Genomic DNA, 22,314 nt, shown 5'->3' on the forward strand with positions numbered 1-22,314 from the left:
AAATAGTATGGGTATTTTAGTAATTTAGTTGACATTCAAAATAACGTCTATTAAATAAGAATTATAAGAGAAAATAAATGGTCAAATGTGAATTATAAAATAAATAAAATATACGGTGTGATTTATAAAAATCTGCGGTTTTTTCAATTAGATAATTTCCCCTGGTTGATAAGTTGTGTGATAAGATATAACTTCTTAAATCACATAACTAAAAGTTCACTTCCACTTGCGTTTGCTTTTGTTTTTACAAACGTAAAATTATAATATTGTTTCAATTAAATCGATACCGTTTGAATTTAAATTTAAAAACACTCTGTAGAATATAATATAAGCCCCGTTAACCAACAGGGGTACTATCCAATTTGACACACAGCTTGCATCTGTTACAAAGTTTGACTAGATCACTCACCTAATAAGTGTTTGATTCTTTTCAGAGTGTGCTTTCATGTCTATCTAACTTGCATTTATTTGGTTTTGACTTTGACTAATAAAAATTCAGAAAGTATACGAACCATTAAGAGTTGCAATTAATTCGAGAAATAGACATATTGCCACAATATTTCATAACAATTGACCATATCACTACCTGATGCTATGAAGTACTGAAAATTTTTCGAATAAAAAGGAAATATATGATCTTGATGTAATCTCAATAGACTTTAAAAGAGGATTATGAAGCAAGCAAGAGGTCAAAATATGATGCAGTGACATCTTGTGTCCTCTTATATTTTGTGGTCTAAACACCTAAAATAAGATTAAAAAAAAATATGTGAAGCATGACAACAACCTTAGACCTACCACTTGACTCCACACAAGTGACACAAGCACACCCATGACATTGATGTCCAGCTTTGGCCATCACTCAGGAAAATACTTCCACGTTTTTGGACTTCAAATATAGGAGTACATTGTGTTAATCAATGAACAGGTCAATTACTTGAAGGCATAATATCTTCATTTAAACTGCACTGCAATTAAATTATAAGGAGCTCAAACTACCAAGGTGAAGATGTATCAATTAGTACACATAATTTGCAAGCATGATACGCAAACAGAACTCAAAATAGCTAGAAAGATCTGAACAGATATGTCCCTAACATCCAACCGCAAGTTACTGCAACTTCCTGACATCTGAGTATCAACATTTCAGAGAGAAGCATACAACTTGCAAGTTAAGAAAAGGTTTCAGTAATTAAGAAAGTTCACTGTTATCTAGTTACAGACAGATCCTTGTGCAATCAACACCATTTTTGAGGTAGGCTTATTCTTTATTTGTTAAGGGTCTGATAAACTTCAGTAACCCAAATAATTTAATCATAGTTCCTAAAGATCCACCGTTCGGTGGTCCGTCGAAGTCCAATAAATTTTCATGTTATGTACAACTGCCTACTAAACCTAATGTCTGTTAAAGATATGCCAATGTCTATGGTGAACAATATCTCAATGCCCTCAGCAGAGGTTGTATGCCCATGGCTGGAAATCCCTTCGAGGAACTTGCATTGTCAAGCTCCAACTGTTAATGTGGATATATGACAAGACATCAAGAAATCATCGCCATGGAGCACAAAATTATTATCTCTGGCTTCATCATTTATCATTCACATTGATCAAATTAATCATCGCCAGATTGTACTGTAACCTGAAGATACCAAGCATCTGCAAATTCAATGACATCTACCAAGTGGGCTGCAAAGCTTTCTCCAAATAATCTTTCCCTACTCTGCTTTAAAATAGCAATCATAAATAGATAGTCGGTCGAACGCGTCAAAATTTGCCTTCAACCCAATAAACTGGCTACCAAGCTGCGCACATTCTGCTTCTGGCCAGTTGCAACCTTCTCTTGTGCGGAAAGGACAAACGGATTCACACACTTCGCTGATTGAGTTACCAGAGAACAGGCTATCCTCAATAGCTGAAATTGCTACTGAGAGATCAGCTTTCTCATCACGTTGACTTCCAGCACCGGAATCTCTTTGAAAAGAATATGACAGCCCCTCTGTTTTGTTGAACAATGTGCTTCCTAGATCATGGTTTTCATTGCTTGAGAAATGAACCTTACATCCAAGAGACTCTATTGCCCTTCTTATGGCTAGACTCTCCCTGCGGGATCTTTTAGCTGTGGCTAGGGCAGAATGATTGGCTTGTCTCTCCTTCTCTAATTCTTTGGCTAAAGCCTCTGCCTTCGTTTTGAGATCTCTGGCCATATTTTCCGCCATCTCCTTTTCCTGTAGATCACTCGCAAAAGAAAAACAACAATACTACATCAATGCAAAATTAGTTCAAATATTAAAACCTACAATACTTACTAATAGTATTTTTTTTCTTTTCACATGAAAGATCATGGTTGTAGTAAAAATTCAGTCAAAAGAACAAAGTTTAATGGAACAAATAGAGAATACCTTCAACGTTTCAGAATACTTATTGGACATAGCACGGCATTGAGATTCAAGCTCCCCACCTTGAGACTCTAAAGGACACGCCCACCGTAAATGAAACTGGGGCCAAATTGTTGGAGCTAGTGCTGCAGCAGGAGGCAATAATGGACCATCGTGTTTCACTGGGTCATAGAATAGATTATAATGGACATGCAAGCTACCCCCAGAAGCACGTAGATCATCTAAGTACATCCACAGGCACCCACAAGCATCTGCAATTCCAGATTGCTGCCTCTCCTTCTCACTAAATAGAGAACACCACTTAAAATCCACAGTTAAGGAGTAAAAAATGAAGCGGGGGAAGAAAATAAAAAATAAAAAAAGAAAGTAAGAAGAATCAAAGAAGATTTTCCAACCAGACAGTCAAGATATACAGTAACTGAAGATAGAAGCATGAAACAGGAAAATAAGGGAAGAGAAGGCTCAGCAAAGACGAGATCCAAGGGATACGTTGGTTTGAAAAAAGACATGACCGGATACCAATGCTTAAAGCACTGAATATCCATTAGCGCTGGTTCAACACTATGATATAAACCAAAGCTCAACGATCTAGGTAACATTTTTCTCAAAGAGCATCTGTAGTTCTTTTCTAGTGACTTTGGAGTAGAAACAAACAAAAGCAATCTCTACTTCCAAAGGGTGAAGAAATAATCAAAAAGAAATGAAGCATCCAGAAACAAGCTTAGCAATTTCTCTAGATGTGCAGAAATTACAGCTCACAGCACCAGCAAGCATCAGAGAATTACAGCATTCCACTGTTTCACCAAGGTGACATTTCAAATGATACCCACAATGTAAATATTTCTATCAGCAGATGAAGATCGCATCTACTCCAGGCTCACGTCAAACTAAATATTGAGTTCATGAGAGTGGCATGCTTTCCCTATGTCACCTTGGTGAAACAGTGTCCACAGAAACTAACCAGAACTCTTAGAAAATACCTGTTGCATAAGAAGTTTCCAAAGCGGCACGACAGAACACAATCCAGAAAATCAACTAAAAACGTCTGCAAATACAAACTAAAAAATAGTAAGGAAGATCGTCATCATAAACAACACACATAATTTTCTTAAAGATCATCAGACTTACTGAAGAGAACTCAAATGCGCAGGGGTACAAACGTAGCAAATGTGAAATGCAATCCACCCACTGGTAATCAAGAAAATTATAGAAATTAGAGAAAATAGAAGATTTAACCATAAAATACAAAAAGAAAAAAAAGGAAACCAACACTGGTGAAGGACTATAGTGGAAATATATTATATGGCTGATATGCTAACCAGGAAAGAAAATGCAAATAGAGAATATCTGATCGTAAAAAATGCACTAGCAGGATAAATTTCAGCAATGAGGACTCAGTGCAATGCATGCTTTCCCAGGCCCACATGAAACCCCAATGGAGAATGCCCCACACAAAGAATGGATAGTCTTGCCAAATAATGATGTGACAGACAAAAACCATTAAAGTACAGTAGGAAACTGCAGTTATATTTCTTTTAGATTTCGTCATTTTAATTACCCAAGTGGATGAAGATTGTGATGCAGGAGACTGACTGACTCAGGCGAAACCAGTTTCAACCCTAAGCATAAACTTTGAAACTAAACATCAAAATTGCATTACAAGAGGCAGAGTTCTTAAGTAATCCATAAGTTAATAAGTATGTCGCTGTACTTCATAGAAAAAGATTCATCCAGGCCAGAAGATGAATATCAACAACTGAGAAAACATGCAAACCCTCAACGAGTCAAAAGTCAAAACAAGACTACCAGATGCTAAAAGATGAGAAAAATCACATTAATTTGCAACTCAAAATCCTATCGTGTAAACCAGTTAACAGAAGTGAAACAAGAAGACTAATTGCTACTTGTTATATCCCAGTATTCCACAAAAACATAATAACACAAACTCACTCACTCAGCATGCTCACTTTGTTATAAAGTATAAGCAAAATCCAGTTAAGGTCGGTGTGTAAAACATTTACATATAATCATGATTGGCTCATATCCATATAAATGTTAGAACTCAATACTTGCTTAAAGAAGGATGAAGCTTCAAAAGGTCAATGCCAGTCTAAAAAAAATCTGACTTGACTTATTAAAAAAGACCATTCTACCAAAAGAGCAAGCAAACAATATGTAGCACTGAGATTAGGTATCCTACATCTTGGTGAAATCAATAAAAGTCAAAGGTTCAGTAAAGTACTGACATACATGTCATAGATAATTAGATATTACTTTCCAGTAATAAACTAGCATCATACCTGAAGAAGTATAGGAGAACTGTTATTTGATGCCTGTGCATGAGACAAACTACCAGGTGACGATGACAATCCTGGTCCTGAAACGCTCCGCATTGGTGAAGTAGATAGATTTCCAATAGAAGATTGCCTGGATAATTCTGAAGGCATATTGCTATTGTCTGATACTGTTGGAATTCCCATTCGTTCTGAAAAAGGATGACCAAATGCTAGCCAATCTTTCTCCACAAGAGCCTATAAGAGAGAAATATTACCTCTATTGTGCCTTGATAACAACAAATTAACAGGTATGCCCAAATTCATTACAATGACAACCCACGGGCAAACACAAACACACAACAAGCTGACAAAGTCCCTCAGTCAAAGATCAATACCAGAAAAATGTATGTTCACAGTTTTACAGAAAATAAAACCCTTTTATAATCTCAGTGAGTCATCTGTCCTTGTGGAGATGAGAAAAAGATTAACACACTCATCTATCAAGCGATGCATATGCAAATTTTGCACTAAAGAAGCATCTAAATAATAAGTGAAATAACAACATACAGAAAAGAGAAAAAATGGAGATGCATGTCACATATGAATATGTCAAACATATTAAGTACATCTTCACCTAGAAACAGCTAAAAGCATAAATCCACTTTCACCTAGAAATTGTTCATTCTAAGAGCAGATCCCAGGGAAATCATTTCAGTAAATTAAAGTGAATCCCATTGTCTTTGATGGAAAAAAATATCCAGAACAGAAGAACTGCTCAAGCTTTTGGTTTGCTCCCTCCTCCTTAAAGATGTGGCATGTTGTGGATCTGCCTTCATGCAATACAAAAAGTAGCAAAGGAAAAGGAAATAGTAATACCATCCTTTTACTATTTCTCTAAGATGCAAAAAGGAATAATTTTTTACCAGGAAATGTAGCATTGTAAATCTCAGGGGCTATTTGCACAAAAGGAACTTATAAATTTTCAAAAGAGCAAGTTTAGGCCCTTGTGCACACTATATTATACAAAAGTGTGCATCTAGTATAGAAAATGAAGGTACAGTTTCAAGAGTTCAATCTTACTATTACCAAAACCTAGGAGCTTTTCGGTGCAAATAATCCAAATCTTAGTCTTCCAAGAATTTGCACAAGACAAATATATCCTCAACATTAAAGGCTTTGAGGTTGGGTCAAGAAAAAAAATTAATAAAATAAAAACATGCAGAACCTCTGCACAACAAAAATACTACCAACATAAGTCTCCATATACCTGAAATCCCTTAAACGTCCGGTAGTATGGGTCAAGCAATAAGCAAGCAAGTGAGACCAGTTGAGTTGTTCGATCCCATCCATCACTACAAAGTGAGAATCAAAATAGTTTCAACAAAAGAATATGAAAAAAGTTTGTCAAAATCTAAACCCTGAAGTTAATTCTAGTATACTGCTAGCAAAGAGTAAGTGAATGTCCTATTTTTTTTTTTGAAATCTAAGTACATAGCATGGCAGGTAAATACTGTGTAACCAAGTAATCAAACAGTCAGATAACTTGTGAAAATAAACTGCATCACATCATGGCTAAGGTCTCTAAGAATTACAGGTGAAAGTTCAGCAGATCGGCAGTCAATGAAATCATAAACAAGCAGTACATCCTAACACATCGACCAAAATAGATCAAATTGATGCAGCTTAGGAAGATAATTCACTAAGTTCTGCACCACCTTCAACCGATAAGAGTGCATAGTTCTGTCCTGGTTCTTTTGGAGTAGCCGATAAAATAAACAGGAAGAGAAACATCTATATTCACTTCTGAAGTCCAAAGTTTACAGAATTAAGGCCTATTATTGCTGTGCATAGTATAAGATATCAAGGAAGTTAAGAGTGAAAGAGATCAAGATCAACCTATCAGGAAGAGACAACCCTATAAGTATCATGCAGTTCAGAAAAATACACTTCACAAGCAACTTCACAGACATCTATACCTTTATAGACTTAGTGGCTAATCCTCAATCTTCATGTCGAGAAGGTACATACCCTATATAACCCATCAGCCTTTAAGATACCTACTTACTCCGCATACCTATAGACCTAAAATGCAGGAAACCAGTTTCTTTGGAAAAAAAAAAAGCTCACCCATTGAGATTCCTCCTCCTTATCCAGTTCTCCGTTTGATTAGATATTTAATTTCTCAATTGGAAGTAGCTATTAATTTGAATATTTTAACAACTATTGTAACATGACATACAAATCAGTCATAAGATAAATGTCAGTAATTAAGACAAAACGAAACCTGCAATGTACAAGAACTGAGGCTGATTCTAGGGCGACACGGGCAGCAATCCAAGCAGAGCCAACCAGCACATTCTGAATATGGATTAACCAACCACTGACTCCTAGTGTTGCAACAGATGCTGACATGCTGCTCAAATTTCCCCCACCCCATGTCCATCCACCAGTTCTCTGCCAAAGGATGACATGTCATGCTTTTCCACTAGAATTCCATAGAAGTATGAAGCCAACATTTCATAAATAAGTTTCAAGCTGATATTAAAAATGGAAGCAAGCATAAGCAGTTCCATCCAAACGAGAGAAAATGGATTTTATTAAAATGATAAAATGTAGCAGTGCCATATGTAAGTCCTAAACATAGAACTATAATATTTTACATTAAAGGATCTCATCCTTGTAGATTATATAACTATATAACCTAGTTCCGAAGATAGCTGTGCAACTTAAACAGACATTAGTACGATATAGGAGTACAACGAAATTTATGAAACAAAAGCTAATCCCAAGCACTTTCATTTATTAACTACAGAAAGTCAAGGACTGCAAGAACAATATACCAATAATGACACCTGATCATCCGTAAGAAACCCCAGTTTCATATCCTATGCCTCAGCTAAGCTCTGGTACTCATTATTCACTAACTATATCTTTAAAAGGTGGAAAGTGGCAATCTTGATTCTTGAAACACATTGGACTAATCCAACCCCAACATGCATTCATCTTATATCTGCCCATGTGGTAGAAAATTGTAATGATACTCAAGATGAGTCAAAAGAAATGTCGAAAGGATAACTGTCAGGATCTGGCTTCCAAATTTCAAATTTTACACTGACTAATTCCAAGTTGAGTACCACGAATTAAGACAGGGGTAAGGTTCTGGTTTTGCTTTATAAATTACAACTATAAACCAAAAATCGGTCGATCCAGACCCAAAACAAGTCTGGTTTGGATAGGCTGGTCTCGGCCAAAAATCAGCAATATCGTTGAAATTAGATTTTTTTTTTTTTTAAGATTCAAGTCAAGTCTATAATGTATCTAACTTAGAAGACACTAGTAATTGATATCCTCATCTGCCTGTTTTTTTTTCTTTTAGTTTTTACCTTCTATCTCTCACATCCACTCTCCTCTCACCCCTCACACTTTACTGAGCTCATTCGGCGGCCAATCCGATGAACCTCTTCAACATCAGATGATTTCTTTTCTCATTTCTCATTTTTCTCTTTCTCACCCACTTTTTAATCTTTTTTTTTTCTTGCTGCCATCTTTCTCTTCACTGTTGTTTGGCAATAGTAACTTAAGAATATAAACTTTATCAAATTTAAGTCGAAATTTATTATAATTTTGTTTGAGTTTTTTCTTTAGTTTTTAGACTTCATATGTGACTAATTTTTCTTTTCTTAATTTTCTATTTTTCTTAATTTTTAGAATTTTTTTATTATTTTAAATTATATTAAGAATTTTATGTAATTAATATAGTCTATTCCGATATGGGCGACCGATACGACTAATATATATCATTTTTCTCGACAGCCAATTCTGATCCTGATACCAAGTTCCAGAGCATTTATTACAACCAACATATGGTTCCAAATCCAAAAACAAAGGCAAAGAGGGGGTTGCAATACGGCCCAAAGTTTTCTTAAATTTTACTATATCAATTGTACGATGAACATTAGCACAAAACATATTGAAACAATAGAATGAAAAATTTTGGGATTCAAATAATGAAATAACATTTGGGAGGTTTAGGAAGGGTCTTTTCGAGTAACCAACATTTTATCTCCATAGAAAAAAAAAATCAGGGTGTTTCTTAATATAGTTGCTCACATTACTTATAAGGTTCTACATTATGGAAGAAAGAGTTGAACCCAGGTACATATTATCAATATTTGATAAATGAAAGAAGATTTTGGTCCAAAGTCCAAATACTGCTTTCTTTCATACATTATCTCTGATTTCTCTCTTATCCTCCTCAAGTGCACAATAATTACAACCAGATAATCATAAATCATAATACAACAAGATCAATAAACTAGGATCAACAATATAATAGGAAAACATCTTCAACTTTCCTGATGTTTTAAAAGCACAAAGAGTACCAATTTTAAAGGGGCTCTGTCTCTTGGTATAAATAACCCAAAGGAATGACTTTGCCCCCATGATAGTTTCAAGTATAATAAAGATAAGAACTATGAAGCCATATCATATTTAAAATTTTCCATAGGAATGAATAAAAGGGTGAAATTATTTGTTTAAAAACCATAACTCCATGTGATATATAGGCTTATTTTCATAAATTGCAACATACTAACATCTTAGCGGCGCAGGAGATAACTACAAGATCAATCATAGAGAAAGAGGGACAACAATTTGGAAACTCACCAAGAACGATGACATTCCATCTGATGAAGTCGTGCCATGAGTATCCACATACTCCCTGAGGCGATTGAGGCTCTCTCTCATGACATGGATATTTTCTATTCCGAGGAAGAAAACCTAGTTGACCCAAAACTAAATAAGATAATGGACAACAAATACAAATCACAAAGGAGACTACAGTTAGATGTAAGAGATTAATCAATTGATGTAATTAACAGACCTCTGACTGGAAATAATTAGATGACGATTCTGAGCCACCTCCCTTTGCCCCATTTGCTAATGCATTCTTTCTAGGCCTTGCATCAACAATGTAGAGCTTCCTGTACATATTGGGGACATCATATAATCATATAACATAGTGAACACAGATTGAGCGGAGAGGAAAAATAAGCTAGCATAGAAGTAATGCTTGTTTATGAGATGAAAATAGGAGCTTCTTCAAAAAGAATTGCAAAGATCTTAAGAATCCAATAGATAGCATTGACCCATACTTATCCAGGTTCCCAGTTTCGGCCGATCTCGAGTGGGATCAGCCGAAACGGATCGGGATCGGCCCCGATCCCAGCCGAAACCAGTTGGTTTGCTGGTTTCGGCTAGGGCTTCGGCCGAATCGGGTGGGAACGGGTCGGATCCGACCCGGATACATCAATAATTGATGTCCCCACCCCCCACCTGCCTCTCTCCATTTTCTCTCTCTCTTTCTCTCTTTTCCTCTCTTTTCTTTCTTTCTCTTTTCTTTCTTTCTCTCTTTCTCACGGATCTCTTATTCTCTTTCTCACCGGCGGTTGAGTAGTGAGTAGATCTCCGTCTCTCAGGTGACCTCGACCTCAGACGACGTTCTCCGATGAAGATTCGACGACCTTGAGTAAGTTTTTTTTCAATTTTTTTTTTCATTGTGCAGCAGCTGCACCTGCAGTAGGTGCTGCTACGCACCAGCAATTGTTGCAGCGGAGACTTCTCTGCCAGCAGAGCAGCAACAGAAGCAAAGCGGCAGCAGCAGCTTCTCTGCTGCAGCAGCATCTGGTGCTGCTTATGCAATTATGTCTCATAAATTTTAAATTATTTTATATTTTATTTTGATTTTTGTTTATGTTTTTTAGTTGCAGAGCTAAAATATCAATGGCTCCAAAAGAGAAGTCAAATGATACCGATATTGGGTGGCAACATTGCAGCACTATTGCACAAGATAAACGACGCGTTAAATGCAACTGGTGTAGAAAGAAAATAAGTGGCGGTGTCAGCCGTTTAAAAGAACATTTAGCTAGAAGACAAGGAAATGTAGCGGCTTGCACTCAAGTGTCTTTGGAAGTTAAAAAGCAGATGTTGGCTCATTTAATTGGCAAAAAGAAGGATAAACAATCTGCACAACAAAGAGTCAATAATTCGTGAAAAATTGATACATAATCTTGTACACATTGATGATGATATCAGTGAGCAAAGTAAGAAGGATGAGGAAGAAAGACAGATGAGGAGGGCAATGAAAGAGAGCAGAAATATGCATAGAGAAGAGGAAGAGATGAGAAGAAGCACTGATGGTAACTTTTAAAGATCTAGATCAGTTAATATACGAGGAGAGAGAGAATATAGGGGCAGCAGTTCTACCCATAAGACTCCTGGTGTTATAGCAGAGTCTGAAAATATTGGACCAATGGATACATATCTTAAGAAAAAAAAGAGGTCGTACACAGACTTCCATCAAGACAACTCTCAAAGGAATTAAAAATTGAAAGAAACACATTGGTAGAGCTATCTCTAAATTTTTCTTTTACAATCATATTCCTTTCAATGTAGTTGATAGCCCTTACTATCACACTATATTGGATGCTATACAATCAGTAGGCCTGGTGTTCACCCTCCTAGTTCAAATGATATTGCTACTAAATATCGTGACTTAGAGGTAGATGAACTTCATACTTATATTGAGACATTTAAACGGTATTGGGATGAATTTGGTTGTACACTAATGTGTGATGGGTAGAGTACACAAAACAGAAGAAATATAATTAATTTCTTAGTGTACTCTGGCATGGGGACAATATTTTTGAAGTCTATGGATGCTACTGCTTATTTCAAAAATGCAAATTATATTTGTCAGTTGATGGATGAGGTGGTACAAAAAATTGGTGAATTATAAAGCTGCTAGAAATTTACTGATGATTAAAAAACCTCATTTATATTAGACGTCATATGCTGCACATTGTATTGATCTGATGTTAGAGGATATTACAAAAGAGCCTGAAATTGACATGTCATATGTGAAGGTCAGAGGTTAACAAATTTTATATATAACCATGGTTGGGTTCTTAATTTACTCAGGCAGATAACTAGTGGTATGGAGATCATCAGACCCGACGTTACTAGATTTGCCACTCACTTTTTAGCATTGGAAAGCATCATGCGCTATAAGGATTATATTATGTAGATATTTACATCATAGGAGTTGTCTATGAAAATTAAGAATATAAAACCTAAAGATAAATTTTTAGGTGAAACTTTGAAAAATATGGCTCTTGGAAATACATTTTGGGATAATATTACAATTGTCACCGCAGTATTTGAGCCTCTTGTCAAAGTATTAAGCCTTGTAGACAGTGATAACAAATCTGAGATGGGATTCTTAAATATGAGGCAATGGACATAGCTAAACAATTAATAAAAAAAATGTGGGCCAAAGTTATAGAAAGTGGTGGAAGATGATTGATTCTAGATAGAACAAACAACTACATAGAGATATACACGCTGCTGTTAAGCATGCTTTTAAGTTTTAAGTTTTAATTTACTTTTATTTATGAATATTTAAAAATTTGAATGCTTACAAATTTTAAATTTCTACAGGGTATGTTTTTAATCCAAGATTTCAATTCTTTAAAAATGTCAATAATGATAGTAAAGTCTTGTTAGAGGTTAGAAAGGTAATCAGCAAGCTTGAGCCCGATATTCATAAGCAAATCATGTGCGATAAAGAAGTGAGTTATGATTCAATTAAATAATTTTATTATTATTTGTTTTAAGTTTTAACTTTCAATATAATCAATAAGCTAATAATATATTTCTAATTTCAGATGGAGAGATATAGATTGAAAGCTGGGCAATTCAATAGTGCTAAAGTTGCTGCAGCTATATCTCATAACACTCTAACTTAATGGTGGTCTATTTATGGATAGGAGGAGGCACCAAATTTGACGACAATAGCAAAGAAGATTTTAAGTCAAACTGTGTCTTCATCACAGTGTGAAAAATATTGGACTACTTTCTCCTTAATCCACACAAAAACACACAACCGATTGACAATGGAAAGATTGGAGAAGTTAGTTTTTTATCATTATAATATGAGATTGAGGGAGAAATTTAAGAAAGGCAGAAAATGAACAACTGATTGATTTAAATCATGTTTTTGATGAAGAAGACCCCTTGACTCCATGGATCAAAAAAATAGAGGACGGGTTATTAGATGACAGATAACTCATGGTTAGATGAAATATTGGGAGAGACTACGACGAGGGCAGAGGCTGGTATGAGTCATTCAGCAACGAGAGATAGTATACCTACTAGTACCAGTCATAGTCCTGATGATACATATGGTGGTGAGATCGTTCTATCTACATTTGTTGAGGAAAGTCAAAAAGGCATAAGAAGTGAAGATAGAGAAACTGAGGATATATATACATATCAGCGACGTCGTCATGAGATACATTTTGGTTCCTATGATTATGGTACATCGAGTATTTATTGTTTGGAGCCATCACAATATTCATATGCTAGTTATTATCCTCAGTATCATCAATATTCTCAGGCACAAGATCCAAATGCTGATTATTATCCTCCTCAAACGCAAGTCACACAACAAGATTCATACAATATAACTAGTATGATGGAATCACTTTTTGGAGCATCAGGTCTCAGACATCAATATTTACAAACTTATGGTAATTATGATGATGAAGACTATAGAAATTTACGAGAACCAGCTCGGTATTCAACAAAGTTTTAAATTTTGAGTAAGTTAATACATTTTTTTAAGTTTTTAGACTTCATATATGAGTAATTTTTATTTTCTTATTTTGTCATTTTTTTCTAAATTTTTCTGCATTTTTCTGCATTTTTAAATAATATTTAGAATTTTATATAATTAAAAAATAGTTTGATCCGATACGAACGGCCGATACGTATCGTTTTTCTGGATGGCCGATACCGATCCCGATACTGGGAACCTTGCTATAGACCATATGCAAGAGATGTTAATTTAAAAAGGCAGAGTGATATAAGAGGTGCAGCACAAACAAAGGTTACCTTCGAGATCGATTAGTTTGCGTACATAGTGCAGCAACAAGCTTCTCATCTGCATCACTGCAAAAGAAATACGTCCAAGTCACTTTTACTCAGAAAAGCTCCGACAGTATGCAACATTGAAAAGAAAAGAAGACGAGTCAGGAAACAGGTGAAGCAAATGACAATTACTTCCTAAGGTTCATCACAAGACCGACAAGTGGCTGAGACGATCGTGCAAGAACAGCTCCAGTCCCTACATAAGCCACCAATAGTAAGTTTTGCTACATAATTTTGAATAAATACAAAGACTTTCCATTATATATTTAATGTGTCAAGTTTCAACAATATCATTCATAAATGTTAAAGAATGTCTTAACCAATATAGAAAATAGAATTATAGAATAGATCAATGCCAAGTGATATTGATAAAGAACGCCAAGTCAATCTAGTAGTGTAATGAACATTTCAATGAATAAACCAGCAAACCTTTGACTGGTTTATGAACTGGGATACTAAAAGATGAGTTGCATGACCCATTGAATTTATTAGTAAATCAATCAATTTTCCAACCCCCTTCAATGCAGAGGAGCATGAAAAATGGCATTGATCTTCAATTCATGAAGAAATTACAAATACAGTTGAAAGACCGTGTATGTATATATATAAGAATGACTAGATAAAGAGAGGGAGTGCATGAGCATAATGATGCTAAAAACATGAGATGCATCAGCTCACATACCAGAGTCAGTCCAAGAAATCACAGGCAACCGTTTGCTCGAGCGGAAAATAGAAGCTTGTAGTAGATCTTCATCACTAATATAAGAAAGTAAACACACAACTAAGGAGGCAACTAGTTGAAGATACAGAAGTTTCAAGAATTAAAACATAAAGAAGAGGTTTTAATATCTCATTACTGACAAATGATAGTATACCAAGAACATGACTTGCATAAAAGTACCTGATACCCTTCGGCACAATCAACATAGAAGGATAAGTTGGACAAAATGAATAGCTACTGTTAATTGCAGTAATTCTCCACCAATCATTGGATAGTGTGAGTCTTTCAACCTCAATTGCATTGCTTGGTACATGCAAAGGCTTTTTCCCTAGAAGACGACAATACTCTTCAAATAGCCGCAACTTGGGGTTTGTATTGTTAAACTTGGAAGGACCACAAGAGAATGTATATAGATCCCATAGTTGTGCAGGCTTTGTGTATCTCCATAAGGCGTCGACCACTGCATGTCTCTGTAAGTTGCATTCCACATACCAGCTCTTACTCAATAAAATACTCATGGTACAAGATAAACAACATATTTAGAAGTCCATAGCTTGAAATTCCAATTCTAGCATTGTCACAATAATTTTTCCCCATTTAGAAAGAAATTCCATGCTTTGTAGGTGCTAAAGCATGAAAATATGATCATTTTTCTTCCTTCAATTGGATAAAGCAGAAAGAGGGTAATAAGCCAAGCATTAGTTGTCATGACATAATAGTTCATGTGCCAAGGAAGCATATGGCAAGAGAAGGCCTTCCAAGCTAAAAAGAAGGCTACAATGTTATTCTTAGGACCCCTTCTATATATAAAGTAACTGATTTTTACTGTAAGTAGGTTATTAGCATGAGATCATGTTAAATGGGCATTAAAGGAAAAGAGTTACACCTTGCAATCTGTGCAAACTAGAAATATAAACCCAAGTCTTAGGCATCACGAATTTAGTATGTTAAAGTAGCTGCATCATTAAAGGCATAAGTAATATATACAGCTAAGAGAAAAGTCAGATAACACATAAAGCAGTAAATTACAAATTATAAAAGAAAAAAAAAGTTTCTTGGGAATGACCTGAATAGTTCTAGGCCGAAAACCAAAAATGATAATTCTCATATCTTTACCTGTAAAGTTAAAAAAAAAATTTAAGAGAATGAGTTTATCACAAAACAAATCTAGTTAAAGCTGAAATGCATATCTTTTATCCATAGAGAAACAATTGGCTGAGAGCATGACAATAAAGGAAAACCCTGTTCTCGTAAGAATTCAGCAAGAAAGTTACATGTGCTGAATAACTTCTATATCAACATTATTCGCATGCTGAATAACAATGTTACACAAGATCCAGGATGCAAAAACCTTAGTTGAACAAGCTTGCCAAAATTATAACATCTATATCAAAAAGGAAAAAAAACGGCATCGTGTTGTGGAGAGTACACAGTTTATTTTCTAAAATGTATTTATCGCTGATTGAGTGATGACAACAAAAGCCCCTATGTTATGTACTTATATCCATATTTATTATAAACAACCTCTCATGTAACTTTTTATGGAAGATCCTCAGAAGCAACCATGCATGTCCACTTCCATGAAAGAATAGGAGGATTGCTCAACTACAGTACATAAGTTATTAAAAATGTCATCACCTCCTTGCAAAATTCCCTACTCTCATTCATCACAATACTCTTTATGTATTCTTTTTGACTCCCATACTTCCATGCCTAGTCAAAGTCTGTTTGTCTTACTAAGTGCAAGTTAAATTTCAGATTAGACCAGAAAAAACCTTCGTATGTTGTATTGTCCTGCACCAGTGTTAGTAAGTAAACTTGTGGTGACAAGTTCAGTAATAAATTAAGTATTGAAGAAAGAACCTCAGTAAGTATGAGAAAAGTACACACATATTTGTCTCTGCTGCAAAACAGGTACTCTTCAGCAGAATAAAATAGATTATCAGCTACTTTTTTGTAGCACTGAGTGCTAAAAAGAAAACAATCAAGATCAAATCATGTAAAGTTCAATCATAGACTTGCACTTGGAACCTTGATTCCACATTTAATTGCCTATGTGGTTTTATGAAAACTGAAATTCATGGTATTTAAGAAAATGAGTGTACTAAATATCAATAATCAAGGAGCATACCAACAACTTGAAGAAGTTCGCGTGGTTGCATCTTATCAGACTGACGTGAAGCCGAAGGAATCTTCACATCCTAAAAGAAGTAGTAATTTAATTAGAGAGAACATTTCTTTCATTTTTTAAAGAGTAATCTAGTATTTTATTCCTAGACAGCATAAGCACCTAAAACAAGCAAACTGTGATAACCTGTACAAAAATTCATGAGTCGAAACTAGGAGTGGCAGAAATTGACCCGATCTGATAACTCGACACGATAACCTAACTCTTAATCGGGTTTGGGTTTAGTGTAATTGGGTTCAGGTCATAAATGGGTCAACCCACCTAACTCATTTTATAATCAGGTTGTGTTCGGGTTTATACCACTGAACCGTTTTGACCCGTTTAAATATATGGGTCAGGTCGGGTCAACCCGATATATATATATATATATATATATATAACCTAATATCTAAACCTAAATACCTAATCCCTCACCTCACTCACTCACCTACTCTCTTTTTCTCCTAGCAGCTGCCTCATTCATTTCTCACTCCCACTCTTTATCTTTTCCTCATGCCGCCGCCTCCCACTCCCACTCTTCCTCACACTGCCGCCCTCATCTACTACTTGAAGCGCCTCCACCCCGCCCCAACTGGCAATGGCAGAGTCGAGTCCATGCTCCAATCGAGTGTGTTGACCGATGCCTCGCCCCCACCACCGACGACAGACTCATGTCCTCCTTCCCCCTACTCCACCCGAGGCAGAAGGAGAAGCACTTCAGCTTTTCCTTGTGGTGGTGGTGTTAGTAATGGAGATGGGTCTTGACCTTGGCCTTGGAGATCTATGTACTTACTGATTTTTGTCATTTCTTGTTGTAATATCAAGATAGGTGGGAGAATCGGTGGGTTAAATCTGACTAGAAGTAAGATGAGAACACAGCAGGTGAATGGAACTATACATATGGTAAATGGGATGCAGATCCCGAGGATAAAGGTAATCATTTTCCTGTCGTTGTAATTTACAACTCTGCATAAAGCAACTTCCATTGAGTTTTACTTGTTTGTTAATGCTATTCTTTTCGAACTTTGGTCGGCAGGTATCCATTGGATACCGATTGTAATAGTGCCTATAGTGGTAGTCATTATCTTAGCAACTTGCAGCTTTCTATGGTGGAAGTATAGAAAACAAATCAAGGGTAAAGATTTAGCACTATGCTAATCAATGAGAGTTAAATTATGATGGAATACTTCTTAATTTCGACTACAAATTTGATCTAAAATTTTGTGATTGGATTAAAGCAGATTTCCTGCAAAATGGTGGGAAGAAAGAATACTTGTTATCTGGTAATCGTTCTCAAATTGAGGCCAAAATAGATTTCTCAGGGCCAAGTCAATAAGGAGAAGAATGGGGACGAAGGAAAATAGCAATGGCTACTAGTAATTTCAGTGATTCAAATAAGCTTGGACAAGGTGGATTTGGCCATGTGTACAAGGTGAACAATCTGAAAACTGCCAATGATTAATCTTTCAGATGTATAAGATCATTATACAAATAATCACTAGACGGTTGTCTTTTACAGGGACTGCTACCCGGAGGGTAAGAGATAGCTGTGAAAAGGCTTTCAAGGAGCTTTGGTCAGGGCAAAAAGGAGTTCAAGAATGAAGTCATATTAATTGCAAAGTTGCAACACAGAAGTCTAGTCAGATTAATAAGCTGCTGCATTGAAGTTATGGGATTGTCATAGGATTGTTAGATTTGTTATAAATGTCATGAGATTGTTAGATTTGAGAGTTAGAACTAAAACTTGTTGTATAAATTTGTTGTAAACTTTGTTTTAAATTTTGTTCCATGCAATTTATTGTATGAAATTTGGTTAAGAGTTGGAACTTTGTTCTAAACTCTAAACTTTGTTGTATAGATTTTTGTTATGGTAAATTAATAGAATTGTAATTTTGATGTTGTATGAGTTTCGAGTTGAAAATAGATTATTTTGTTTGTAAGATAAATTAATAAATATAGAATTTTATATATGATTTATTAAACGGGTTAAACGGGTCGTGTTAACGTATCGGGTTAACCCGATCCGTTTATTAAACGGGTTAGATGAGTCGTGTTAGCGTGTCAGGTTAATCCGACCCGTTTATTAAATGGGTTAGATGAGTCGTGTCGTGTTACCCGTTTAATAATCAGGTTATGTTCGTGTTTACTAAATACAACCTATTTATTAATCAGGTCGTGTTCATGTTAGGGTAAAATTGACCCGATCCGAACCCGCTTAACCCAACCCGATTACCACCCCTAATCGAAACTATATGACAAAATATGAAAACCAAAGTACCACTTTTTGTGTGTGTGTGTGTTTTTTTTTGGCTAGTTTTAAGAGAAATGTGATTACCAGAAAAGGTTTCCATAAGGTCTAGAATGGCATTGTTGGATTTTTAGTAACTTGGGTTTAGTAACCAACCCCCCAACCAGAAAAGGTAAAAATTGGCCAATTCATTGGCTTTTGATATCAGATAGATACTTATAGTTTGTGTAGATCAAATAATGGCAACTCAAAGTTGTCAAAAACCAAAGTTGTCTAAAAATTCTGTGCCATTTCATGGCACTGCATACAGATAGAAGGATCATACATATCATGGTATATATCATTAGACAATCCAAAACAAGAGGGAATGAATTCATCTAGCACACTTACATCAGTAAACTTCTCAATTGTAGTCAAAGGTATCGTGCCAAGTGCAATTACCCCCTGGTTTACCTGGCTCTGCAATAAAGTTTAAAGATATAAAAGTATAAGAAGGGAATATCTGAATGTCTTGCTGAAATTAGGCATGAAATAAGCCACATAAAAAAGCAACATTATACAAGCTTCAATCCAAAGAAAAATTAAGTATTCCTTTAGGATCAACAAACAACATATTAAGTAGATGTAATCTACTAAAACATTGGTTATATTCGAAGACGCTAAGACTAAGAGAATATGCAATCAATCATTGTACAGCATTTAGCTACCCCAACAAAAACAACTGAACAATCAAATCAGCAGCGATATATATATATATATCTTATGTCAAAGCTGCCTCCAAGTAGGAAGAGCACTTCAATGTCTCTTTGATTATTCCAAAGGTAATGCAGCAAAGAAAGTAATAAGTCTACGAATGCACCACAATATACATCATCCTTACCACAAAAAGAAGGCGGAAATTTGTCACTGACAAGGTACCTGCCTCATCTGTATTTAGTAGAACCACACCATGTCCCTAGCAATAGTTAACAAAAGCAGATTATTAGTGCAACTGCACAGTAAGCAGCCTAGAAATGAAAATATTTTTTTCTCATTACATCAGCTTACTAGATCTTCCTATATTACGCAGAGACAAAACAATTAAGAATTTAAGATGAAAAAGAAAAACTTTACTTAAGCTCAAACAATTCTTGTTCATAATTGAGCAGGAACATCCATGGCAAACAACAGAATAAATGTTGGAAATCTGCTTAATCTGAAGTTTAATTTCTATTACCAAGGCAGGAGGTAAAGAAATCACTAACACCTCATACTCTCATAGCATAATGTATAAATCACCAAGACAAACACAATAACATTGTCTGATCAATTTAGTATAATTTCTGGTTTTCTAGTGCCTCATAGCATAATATATAAATAGCTTAACTTCTTATCTGTCCACAACATGTATCATAGTAAAGATCATAATATCGTTGATTCCTCGATGAAATGCTTAATAAGGTGGATAATACCATGCACCAAGAGACAACTTGAGTAGCTGCAGAAGAAGTTCACCACCAACGACAAGATCTACAAGATCCCATATCTGAAGTAAATTATCATATATTTTGCATCTGCACATGGAACCCTATTGAGACAGAATAAAAGACTCATCTAAGCCAACTATATCACAGAAAATAATGCTGCTCGGTTGGACTAGAATCTATATAATCGAGCAATCCATTTTACATCATACTAGTAATCTTAATTATCCTCTCCTTATGAACTACCATACTCTGTAGTAACCAATCGGCCCTCATTAGACTAATGAGTTTTCCTGAAGTATTCTCACGGAGATTATATAAATAAAAAATAAAAAAAAAACTCATTGAACTGCTGATCATGTAAAAAGCATCTTATAAAAGGTTCTTCACATGATAAGTTGAAAAAAAGGGTAGATTGCCATAAAAAAATACTAAACAATATGGAGGGAGTTTAGATTTTATTCCCAACATATAACCATGACACTTTGATACACGTTTTCAGTATTTGAGTTCACCTATAACTCCTTGGAGATATAGTCAAATCAGTGATGTTTTCGTCTACATGAAGTTTATCACTGGACTGCCCTTGTAATCGATTTTTCTAGCTCAATTTGAATCATATTTCGACACATCGCGATTGCATTAATTTTTCTTGTCTAATAAATATCGAAGATCAGAAACCGCATCATTCGGATGTTGCTACATCAACCTTCAAATTTGTTGAGAAAGTAATCATGTGAAGATCATCCTATCATCATCATGATCGAGGCTCGAAGTTTTGTCTTTTTTAACCAATATATCAAATATCTTATCAATCTTATTAATCTAGATTGCTGGTCAATCATACTGCTAATCATGATCAAATATTTTGTCAATCTTATTAATTTTGATCGGTGGTCAATCGCACTGCCAATCATAATTATATATCTTGTCAATCTCATTAATACTGATCGGTGATCAATTGCATCGTCACTCTTGATCTAATATCTTGTAACCTTGATCAGTGGTCAATCGTACTGCTAATCTTGGAAAGGTGTCGTGTTAATCTTAAATGGTAGACAATTGAGCTATTCATCTTCTAGGAAGTCTGAGGGAGTATGGTTGTCAAAAGTGAGACTTTCGATACTAATGTATAATCTATAGGTATTCAGGGGACAGTTTTAATACACTTGAACTCCATCTACTCTCTTAAAAAATAGAACTTTCTCCAAGCCTATGAAAAGCTTTTCTCATTCTCTTTTTGTATAATTACCTGTTCACTCCTTTTTCTCTCTGTTTCAAAAAAAAAAAATTGTACTTCCACAAGTACAAAACACACTAGAACCGCAAATGTCATTTTTTGACAAAGCCAAAGAGTCAGTCTAATTCCCTTCTTTGGCTTTCTACATCATACGTAAAACAAAACTATTCATTTCCATTTTTACCTTGAAACTTTCCTGCTCACACCTCCAAGACAATTCCAAAATTATTCACCATAACAAATTATCAAACATTCTGCCTATAGTGATACTGAAAAACTCGACACCACCAAATCCCTGCTTCACCTTCAACACTAAGTGCACCATAAAAGGCACATGATTGGGAACCCAAATCAGACAGAAAGATGAATTTCCGGAAAAAAAAAAAAGTGGTCGATATCAAAGAAAAAAAAAATCCTAAAGGATGATGAGTTCGAATTGGAATTTAGAAAAGGCGAAGAAGTCACACCTGAACAATGACCTCCTCCGCCTCCAGCAGAAACTCGTCCATGCCATGCGTCGGCGATCTCGAAACGGGCTGCAATCGGCACGGGAAAGACACACGTAAGCGCACAAAAACTAAAAACAAATCGAGAAGGAATTGAAAGCCCTAGCCTTGAGGAGAGAGGGGGTAGTACATCGATTTGGGTCCATTCTAGGGCATCCCAAGTCGCCGCCCCATCCATCGTCGCGAATCGCCCAAGGAACCCTAGGGCTTCTTCGTGCCTTCCGTCAAACTATTGCTCTCTCTCCCTTTGCTTTGCGTTGCTTTGCTTGTGTTTGATGAAATGTCGAACAAGACAAGTATATGAATACA

The 22,314-nt window shown here is 35.5% G+C and overlaps 1 protein-coding gene across 1 annotated transcript; it reads right to left on the reverse strand.

The window, feature by feature from the left end:
• Window positions 1–1,172: 1,172 nt before the first annotated feature.
• LOC140789454 (phosphatidylinositol-3-phosphatase myotubularin-1-like) lies at window positions 1,173–22,296 on the reverse strand. Its single transcript, XM_073139160.1, has 19 exons — window positions 22,136–22,296; window positions 21,967–22,035; window positions 19,677–19,751; window positions 19,187–19,255; window positions 16,513–16,582; window positions 15,448–15,497; window positions 14,562–14,851; window positions 14,343–14,416; window positions 13,793–13,856; window positions 13,625–13,681; window positions 9,555–9,654; window positions 9,338–9,451; window positions 6,957–7,126; window positions 5,940–6,024; window positions 4,697–4,927; window positions 3,525–3,584; window positions 3,377–3,441; window positions 2,400–2,679; window positions 1,173–2,225 (listed from the first exon to the last, which is right to left on the reverse strand). The coding sequence occupies exons 1-19, from the start codon at window positions 22,181–22,183 to the stop codon at window positions 1,716–1,718; spliced, it is 2,481 nt and encodes an 826-aa protein (XP_072995261.1). The 5' UTR covers window positions 22,184–22,296; the 3' UTR covers window positions 1,173–1,715.
• Window positions 22,297–22,314: the final 18 nt, after the last annotated feature.

Source organism: Typha latifolia, chromosome 5, assembly GCF_019914945.1.
Source record: "Typha latifolia isolate L0001 chromosome 5, TyphaL0001v2, whole genome shotgun sequence".
Lineage (NCBI taxonomy): Eukaryota > Viridiplantae > Streptophyta > Magnoliopsida > Poales > Typhaceae > Typha > Typha latifolia.